Source organism: Bidens hawaiensis, unplaced genomic scaffold (assembly GCF_021521415.1).
Source record: "Bidens hawaiensis isolate Kalapana, Puna unplaced genomic scaffold, B.hawaiensis_p1.1 tig00007117_1, whole genome shotgun sequence".
Taxonomy (NCBI): Eukaryota; Viridiplantae; Streptophyta; class Magnoliopsida; order Asterales; family Asteraceae; genus Bidens; species Bidens hawaiensis.
The window spans coordinates 232,212-241,753 of NW_027491488.1; the positions used below are offsets into that span (position 1 = coordinate 232,212).

At 42.3% G+C, this 9,542-nt stretch overlaps 1 protein-coding gene across 1 annotated transcript; it reads right to left on the reverse strand.

The window, feature by feature from the left end:
- Positions 1–4,876: 4,876 nt before the first annotated feature.
- LOC143634547 (transcription factor UNE12-like) lies at positions 4,877–8,481 on the reverse strand. The gene is made up of 6 exons (XM_077102589.1): positions 8,109–8,481; positions 7,463–7,585; positions 7,239–7,304; positions 7,090–7,155; positions 6,601–6,678; positions 4,877–6,097 (listed from the first exon to the last, which is right to left on the reverse strand). Exons 1-6 carry the CDS (start codon positions 8,454–8,456, stop codon positions 5,867–5,869), a joined length of 912 nt encoding a protein of 303 aa, XP_076958704.1. The 5' UTR covers positions 8,457–8,481; the 3' UTR covers positions 4,877–5,866.
- Between the last annotated feature and the right edge of the window lie 1,061 nt (positions 8,482–9,542).

The window sequence follows — 9,542 nt, forward strand, 5'->3', positions numbered from 1 at the left end:
TGCGTTGGGGGAAGCCATGGCTAGCTACCAGGAGGGTAGGCTAACCAATGAGCTTCGAGTTCTCCTGGCCCGGATGCAGCCGCGCGTCGAGCTGCTTTGTCGTGAAAACGACAAGTTAAAAGCAGCTCGTATCTAAGAAGTAGCTCAGGCGCGGGCTGTCCGGGAGGAGAATAGGAGGCTCTCCGCCGCTGCTGCGGAGAAGGAGAAGGCGTTCAAGGCCCTTGAAGTTGAAGTTCAGGCCCGTCTCGAGGCCCGTTCCAAGGCTGCCCAAGCTGTTAACGAACAGCTTCGGCTGGCTAAGGAAACTGCTCGGAACGCAACTGAAAGGGCCACCAAGGCTGAAGCTGTTGCTGAGCCTCTACGCCTCGAGAATGAGGAACTTAAAGCCAAACTAGAGGCGCTCCAAAAGGCTCATGATGCCTTGGCGATGGAAGACGCGAAGAAGCTCCAAGAGATCCTGGACCAGAGGGGGGTGCTTGACCAGACTGAGCGGAAGCTAAAGGGCGTTGAAGAGGCTGCGGCTAAAGAAATGTTGCTTGCCAACCTCAACAAAAGTGAAGCCGAACGCGCCCGTACCCAAGCTCAAGCTGCCCTCCAGGAAGCTCTGGTTACCAAGGAATGGCTTCTTCGAGAAGCGTTGTCTCAGGTAAGCTTTACTTCATAATGTCTTTACGCTTTTCTTTGTAAATAGAAAAGGTTTTGATACTTGTATTTTTTCTTGTAGGTTGTGCATCGAGTCTTCACGGACACATCATACGACGATGCCATGAGCGCAGCCCTCAACGCTTCTCATGAGGATGGGGAAAAGGCCGGCTTCCTGCTTGGTCTAGGGTTCGTTGAGAAAGGCATCCCGCCTTCCAACTTTCCTTTGTACGATGTGGATACTGAAGCTGTTTATGACCAAGCAGTGAACCAGTATGCCGCCTTCCCGCATCCGGTGGTGGAGAAGGTGAACGAAGTTGCTGCTGCTGATGATGGGCTAGCTATCCTTAAAGCTTTCCTTGAACCGCCACGCTCTACTGATGGTGCGGGTCCAAGTGGAAGTGGTCCTGAAGCTTGATCCTGAAGATCCCTTTCCACCATTAGCGTAGATTTTTGTTTTTGTATAGCTTCTTTTTTATGCGGGTATGCACCCAGCAATCTTTGTAATATTTGAATTTTGATGGAATAAAGAGTGTGTTAATTCCTTGCCTTGTTTATTTTACGCATGTTTTGATTTAACTTAGCAATTTCTTTAGTACTTAGATAAGTTAACTTTTTAACGTGGCAAATTATAAGTTTGTTTCGCTTCCTCTTTAATGATTGTGCGGGTATGACCGTCACTTACACTTAGTAGGATGGCTTAACTTTACTTATATCTGACCTGCGTGGAAGTTTTCCTCATCTTTTCCTTTGAAATTTTCTAAGTGTTTAGAATAAGTTAACCTTTGAACGTGGTAGATAATAGGTTGAAGTTTTGCCTCCTTGTTCGTGATTGTGCGGGTAAGACTGTCACTTGCACTTAGTAGGATGGCTAAACTTTGCCTACATCTGACCTGCGTGGAGGTTTTCCTTAAAAGTTTTGAAATTTTTACGTTGTGTTTATGCGGGTTTTGCCGCCTTCCACACGTAACGACTTACTTCTTCCCATATTTATGCGGTGAATACCGGCACATCAGTGTGGGAAGTTCATAAGTATAAAGGTAAGGCTATCAACACATTGTGAAAGGAGAATCATTTCCATTAGAAGTGGCTCTAGGCCTTTTCTTTACAAGTTTGGAATTGATCTACCCTGGGCAGATTACGGATAATCTGGGGGTTAAGTAATGTTTCCCACGAGGATGAGGTCCAGCAAAGAAGGTTGTTCTTCAGTATATTTCCTCTGTTGGCTGAAGTGTTGGCTGAACTTGTTCTGAAAGTCCGCCCAATCATAGATGTGGTGGACCGGTAAACGATCGAACCATGCCCTGGCCGCTCCAACCAGAGTCATCTGGAACATATAACACCACGTGGGTTCCGTCCAGTTACTGACGGTTGCCCCCGCAATGAATCTGTTCAAGTGGTCGTCTGGGTCGGATAGACCATCATAAGTGCCGATGTTGGACATTTGTTTGGCACTTCTCGGGGCGATTGCTTCCGCAATGTCCCTTGCAAACTTGGACTTTCCTACATTTGCAGCAGTTGGTCTAAAGGTTTTAGAGAAGTCACGTGGGTTTCTCCCCGCGTTCGTTGGTTTAAAGGTTTCTCCAAAATTCCTTGTCGGTTGGAAGTCCGTTTCCTTATGCTTCCCTTTTGCCTTATGGCGAGGGTTTGCGTCGGCATCGGATTCTTCCCGCTCATCGTCCGAGTACTCGCACTCACTGTTCATGTTGAGATGTTGGCGAGTACTGCCGAATTCGTCAGCCTGTTGAAGTGAACGCAAGCGTTCATCCAACTCAGCTTGGAACTCTTTCTGACGTGCTTCGGCCCACGCCTTAACTTGATCGAGTGTTTGGCGAGGGACCCTCGTCCGTTTCTCCAACTGGGCATCAGTGAACCCCAGTGAAATATTGTTTACTGCACTTGTCCCGGCTTGGGTAACCGGGGTAGTGTTCGTAAAATTTGTATAACCGCCGGTGTTCCCCCCAGTTGCTGGGGTTGTGGTTACCGGGGTTTCTTGGTCACTTACTGGCTTTGGGACCGGAGTAGCGTTAACCATTTCTTCAGAAATTTTTTATGCACGGATGGCGCCTATGAAGAAACACTAATTGACCCTGGGCAGATTACGGATAATCTGGGGGTTAAGTAATGTTTCCCACGAGGATGAGGTCCAGCAAAGAAGGTTGTTCTTCAGGTGACCTGCAAAACAGACACCGTAAGCTCGTCACTGAGAAGGGGGGGTTCCTCCTTGTGACCACCCTCCGGCGTGAGAATCAGACTAGATTGCTCTGAATATAAGTGTATATTAAGAGATTGCTAGAGAAGATAAGATAATGAGATATCAGATGATGTCCTTACCATTCCAAGGTGTTGGAGTATTTATAGCCGAAGGTAGGTTTCCTAGAAGGTACAGCCGGCTGAATAGTATTCCTGTTCTACCAACAGTGGGCTACGCACAAGCCATGCTGGTTGGTGGATAGGCTGCGGCCGACAGTGACAAGGCCGGCTGTATACTGTTCCTTTACTGCCGGCTATGCACTGTTCCACCAACTGTAGGCTACGCATGTCCCACAGTGAGGGTTGGTGAGTAGGCAGCGGCTAATAGTGACAAACAGTACTAGAGGGTGCTCCTCCTCGTACTGTTGTCGGTGAGCTGTCACCCTGTGATTGGTTCATGGGCTGTTTTGGTCAGATCGTCTATTCTGCCCATACCTTGGCAGGTATAGTACAAAAGATCTTCCAGAAGCATACGGACTGGCTTATTTGGGCGGGAGTATTCCCGCCTTGCTCATTCCTTCAGGTGACATTACTGAAGTATCGAGTTAGTGCCTTGTGCGTGTAGCTTTGCTATCAGTGCGGGTAGCCTTCCCCGATGGCTTGTATCCGCAGCTGCGGGAACAAGCAGGGTACTTCACCATTGGGAGGCTTTCCCTGCGGGAACAGCTGGCGTACTGCGCGTAAGGTCTTCTCTGAGCATGGTGGGTCCTGCGGAAGCAGTTGGTCCTTGCGCAGACGTCCCTCTTCAAGATGAGTCTTGCGGGTCCAACTGGGCTCTGCTGGGACCTACCTCTTCAATTATAAATGTCATAAGTTTTTCTTTGCATCTGGTAGCAGAGGTGCACAAAAAACCCGAACTCGAAACCGGATCCGAAATAAAAAACCCAGAACCGGTTGCTCTTATACTCGGGGTTTTAATACCCGGACCCGACCCTACTCGTAGGGTACGGATAACGTATGCATTTTAGTACCAAAACGCGTACCCGAACTGGATCCGACTTGTACCCGGTAATATCCACCCGAACCGGTTCCATACCCGGAACCGGGTTTTTCCAATATCCGAAACCGGGTTTTTCAAATACCCGAAATTACCCGAAAAATAACCGGTAAATACATGAAAAATACCCCTAAAGAGTGCAACCCCTAAAAAATTCCAATCTATACCCGAAAAAAAACCCGGAAAAACCCAAAAATTTGGTTTTTTAATACCCGGAAATAAGGTATTCAAATACCCGTTTTTAAAATACCAATTTCTATACCTGACCCGAACCCGATACATAAGGTATGGTTTTTAGAGGCAATACCCAGACCCGAACCTGACCCGGGTATCGCTAATACCCGATTTTCCAATACCCGATCATACCCAAACCCGGGTTTTTCTAATACCTGATTTGTGCACCTCTATCTGGTAGTAGCACCCGTTTTAGGGTACCAATTTCACACTTAAACCACCGGGTGACGGTGTAAGGGGTATGGTACCCAATTTCACTTTGCCGAGAACGCTCCTCTTGCACTCAAGAAAAGATTATAAATGTCATTAGTTTACAATTTGGTACATCAATATTATACCAAATTATAATGAGATATATAAAATTATTCAAGTTTTATAAACTCAATTTGTGCTCAAACAAGCAAAGCTCTTCTTGACTGGCTTACAAGAGAGTACAAGAGAGATGGATATCTAGTACAGTATTGTATGAACTTGGCTTAAAAGAAAGTAACGAATCAAGATATAAACGACTGTTAAACGCCATCTTTTTTGTGAACAAGTAAAGTAATATTCGAAGTCAATACCTATAAATAGTTGGTTTAAACTATATAGCTTGAAGTGCAAGAGTGTCTAAGAACATTTTCCTACCTTTTTCATCTGAAGTCAAAAAAACACCTCAAAAGATTCAAATTGGTTGTAGATGCTAAAGTATAGAAAGCCCCCAATAAGTGTCAATTATCTTTTCTTTGATTATGATATGCAAATTCATGGTAATTTTAACTTTGTATACTTATCCGTCATAACAACCAATCACGAGTAACAGGTTAAAACAAATTCAAACTTGATGAATTAAGGAAAATTTAACACGGGACATATTAAAAATGAGTCCGACTTGGTGCATCAAAAATATTCCAATTCATAGGTATACTAAGATGGATACAACATCCCAAGTCGCCTTTACTAAAAAGTCTCACTTGTCACGATCTAACAAAGTAACAAAAGTATATCAATCATTGTCACCCAACCATCAACTAATAATGCACCAAAACAAGTCAAGAATACTTTCCATCTTTAACAACCCATCCATTTAACACGGCTTTTATTTATGTACATACCACAAAGTCGATAAAAGAAAACGTGACAAGACGCAACCATTTCATTGTCTATGCCAAATGGTAATCATAACAAGATAGAAAACCAAAACCAACCAAAGGACACAAATTCATCAAGCAATAATACAACAAAAGAAGTCAAAACTACTTTATGTATTACCAACCCACTCATTTCTTTGCACAAACATTTCAACATCTTAAACCATTATCCACTTACAAACATTAAAACAACTATAATATATTTAAGATAAACATAAGTATACATATAATATTATAATTATATATGTTATATCACGGGCCCCACAACCCACTACCCCGAAAATATAAAAACTTAAAAGACTCATTCCACTATAAAAAACTTTATAATCACCTTAGTCATCCCCCACTAGTCTCACCAATTGACACAAAAAGGTACAACATATGAAGCAAATGTTTGACATCTTTCCTTGAATCTTGTGGGCTTTCCATTATTATTCTTATAAAACATTATGAGTGGTGGAAAAAAGATAAAGGCAAATATGATTATGATGATGCTACTTTCAACTAATAACATTAAACATTGGTGATTGCATTTGCACATTTGCATCTAGGGCTAGAGCTAGGGCTAAAACTAGAATTGGAAGTTTTTAGGGAATGTTATTTTTAGGGTTTATAAAGGGGGTTCGGATTCGGGTTTGACAACCGAGGTTGAATCGGGTGGTTGTGTGTGATAAATAGCGGATGCGAGTGATATTGGCATGATGCAAAGGGCTTTAGATTGAAGAAATTGCATTGCGGCACCTACATTTTCTTCCATTAAATTGGCTACCTGCCGTTCGGTCCCATCGTTTGACCATTTTTCCCATGCGGGTTGGTTTCTTCCTCCTTCACCGCCTTCCTCCTGGTCAAAAACCCAACCCGTTTTGACAAGCCACTTATGTAAACTTAATATTCTAATAAAGAGTTTTTGTAATCATATCTAACATACTAATTGTTTATGAAACTGAAAGAAATGTACAAGAAAGAACTGTTGGCGGGTCAGCGGTCAACCCAACTTGTTTTGACCCGTTACCCAATTTCTATGACCACCATTTTTGCCATATGTATAAAGTTCTTTGTAACCGTGTTTAGTATATATTTGTTATTTTATGAAATTAAACAAATGCTTCCGGGCCAACCCAACTTGTTTTGACCCGTTATCCAATTTGTCTGACTGCCCATATTGCCACATGTAATAACTAATTTGTGAAAATAGTAATTGTTTTTTGCAATCATATTTAATACAATGGTTAGCTATGAAATTAAAGAAATGTTGGCGGGTCAACTTAACTTGTTTTGACCCGTTACCCGATTTGTTGCCCCGCACAATTTACCACCTATACCAAAGATCAAAAAGAATGTTACCTCAACAGAGGATATAGGGATATCAGTGACAAGTGGTGCTACAGCACTGGCTCCACCCAATCTACTCATACTCAATACCTTCAAGATACAAAAATAGTAAAAAATAAATAACCACATGTTTGAAAGAGTATAATACAAGTAATTATTTGAGTAATGATATGTACACTAATCATTTACAAGTCATCAGAAACCACATCCAACAGTAGTGGCCATCAATATGATGCAAAACATTGAACTTGAAAAAGTCATTTCATGTATCAAAATCTTCTTTTAGAATAATTGAGATTTTGCACATTGGAGCTAATCATAATGTTTCCTTAGGTATGGCTAAAATTCATCCAACCCATTAATATTTATACATACACACGCATGTACTTTATATACATATATCCAAATACCTAATCCACCACTAATTCAAATTAATCTGAACATAATTAGCAATAAGTAAACGGATAATGATCTTTTTAAAAGTATGTTTATTTATCTTACCTTAACTTGCAGCCTCAAAAACTTCACATAGTCCACAATTTCATCAAGCATTGCAGCTCTATCTGTCTGAACACAAACAAGACATTGCAACTATATAAAGAGATAGAACGCATAATATATATGTATATAAATATATGTATATATCTCACCTTATTGACACTAGGAACCAGTTCTTGTAAAGCTCTAACTCTCTCTGCTATTCTTTCACGGCGAAGCTGTTTCAAGAAACAAGTTTTTAAAAATTTGAAGCGTGACGCTACGAATAATAACTTGTACATAACAATTGCAACTAATTTGTATCAACTAGAACTACAACACATGTCTAATAAGATATAGCATGATATTAAAGAAAAGTTAATAATAAAAAAAATACCCTCTCAGCAATGCTGTGCGGGTCCGTGGCTTGCCCTCGCCTGGCCCTGACTCGTGTGGGTCGAACCGAAGGTGGATTTGGAGGTGGTTGGACCGTGTTAGCCATGGGCTGAGCCTGGAAACCCTAGAACAATCAAATCAAATCAAATAATACGGTCAATTCATAAACTTTGCAATCAAGAAAATATAAAAATCACAACTGGTGACCAGGTTTTAGGGTTTATTGAAAAGTCTTGGATATAAAACACAAATTAGGCATTGATTTACGGGGAAAAAGTCCAAGCTTTTAAATTGAAATGTCACTATTAAGTCAAATTAGTTGTCAAACAGATGTAGAATATAATTAAAAACTATGAATAAAAAGCCGGAATGAATATCATCCCCGGCTTTTCTTTTATCGTAAAACCCCGACGGATCCACGCGCATATATTCGGTATGTGAAAGAACAACTTTTCATATGATTCTACAGGAACGGTGAGGGAACAAACTAATCGAACAAAATTTTTATAAAAAAAATGACTGATTACCAAAAAAAGATTTTCCAAAATCTTGATTAGGAAAAACCATATATGTTCATAAAACAGGGCTATTAAATAAACCGAATTAACCGAACCGAACATATTAACAATCCAAGAGCCAAAGCCTACCGCGGCAGAGACTCGGCTGTCAACGACGTCATCACGGAAGCGTTTACCGCTACCGGAAGCATCATCCATCTTCAGAAACCCTCCTGTGCCTCCCTTCCCATGCTCCAAGCTCAACCCTAACGGGAAATGAAACCCTCCGCCTCCACCGGGAACCATGCCGCCGGTCAGATGGTGATGGCCGGAGCCGTCGCCGGCGGAGCTCAATTGCAGCATCATCGAGTTAGCAGCATTTGCCGCTTCGTTTGCGGCCAAATTGGGGTCATTTGCACCTGAAGGGTAAGCTGGAAACCCTAGTATTTGTTCGAAGAAGTCGTCGGCGGAAGCGTCGGAGGGATTGCTATTCGCCATGTATTGTATTGCTATTCAAGAACTGGGGTTTCTACAAAGCATTCGATTGTTGGTGGATTTAGAAGATATATATAGAGAGAGTGAGCAGAGAAGCTTTATTTGTAGTAAAGTTTTTTTTTTTTTTTTACCGTGTGTGTGTGAGAGAAACAAAGGGGTTTTCTCTTTTTCTTCTTCTTCTTCTTCGTCGTCTTTCTTACAAAGCTTGAAAGTTAGAAACTTTAAAATGGTGCTTCCTTTTCTACTTATTTACGAATATACCCCCTTTAGCTTGAGTTACATAACCGATCCTTCCACTATTGCTTTGTGTTAGATATATATTTCCTTAACAACTACTCCCTCCGTCCCTCTACAAGTGTCATGGTTTGAAAAACACAAAATTTAAGGTGTTGTTTGTTTTTCAGAGGTAAAATATCAGAAGTCTGCGAAACCACATCTGCCAACATCTGTAGCAGAAGAGGTGGACCAAAACTCTGCAGTCTGCAACAAGAAGACTGTTTGTTTTTTAACATCTGCAGACTACCAAAACTTATAATTATTCTAATCTAATCTCACAAGACATATAAAACTTTTCATCATCTTCTTCTTCTCCATTTTTCTTCTTCCTCTCCTCTGTTCTTCTTCTCTCCGACGACCCACCGCCGTAATCCAACACCACCACCTCCATCGTCGCTCTGCCACCAAACAACCCTCACCACAATCCGTCACTACCACCGTCACTCTGCCACAACACCACCATCGTCATTATCCACCACCGCCATCACCATCTCCACTGCCATCCACCTAACCGCCACCTACCATCACCGTCCCTAATTGCTACCCCATTCCACAGCCACCACCGTACACCGTCGTAGCCCCCGCCACTGAACCGTCCACAGACCACTGCCGTCACCGACGTCCGGTCACCACCGCGGCAGCGGTGGTAGATGGGTTGGAGCGGCGACGGGAAAACAAAGGACAAGAGGTCTGGAAGAGGTGAGAAGTAGCATTCACAACACTTCTAGGAGAAGAGGTCTGGAAGAGGTTTTTTAATGAAATGGCTTCGGGAAAACAAACACACTGCAGACCACAACCTCTGCGCGTGTTCTG

Excerpts from the sequence above, each read along its gene's own strand:
- LOC143634547 (XM_077102589.1), bottom strand. The coding sequence starts at position 8,456 with ATGGCGAATAGCAATCCCTCCGACGCTTCCGCCGACGACTTCTTCGAA. Across the intron at positions 7,305-7,462 it reads CGCACAGCATTGCTGAGAGG|CTTCGCCGTGAAAGAATAGC; the intron begins GTATTTTTTTTA and ends TTCTTGAAACAG. Across the intron at positions 7,156-7,238 it reads TGGTTCCTAGTGTCAATAAG|ACAGATAGAGCTGCAATGCT; the intron begins GTGAGATATATA and ends GTTTGTGTTCAG.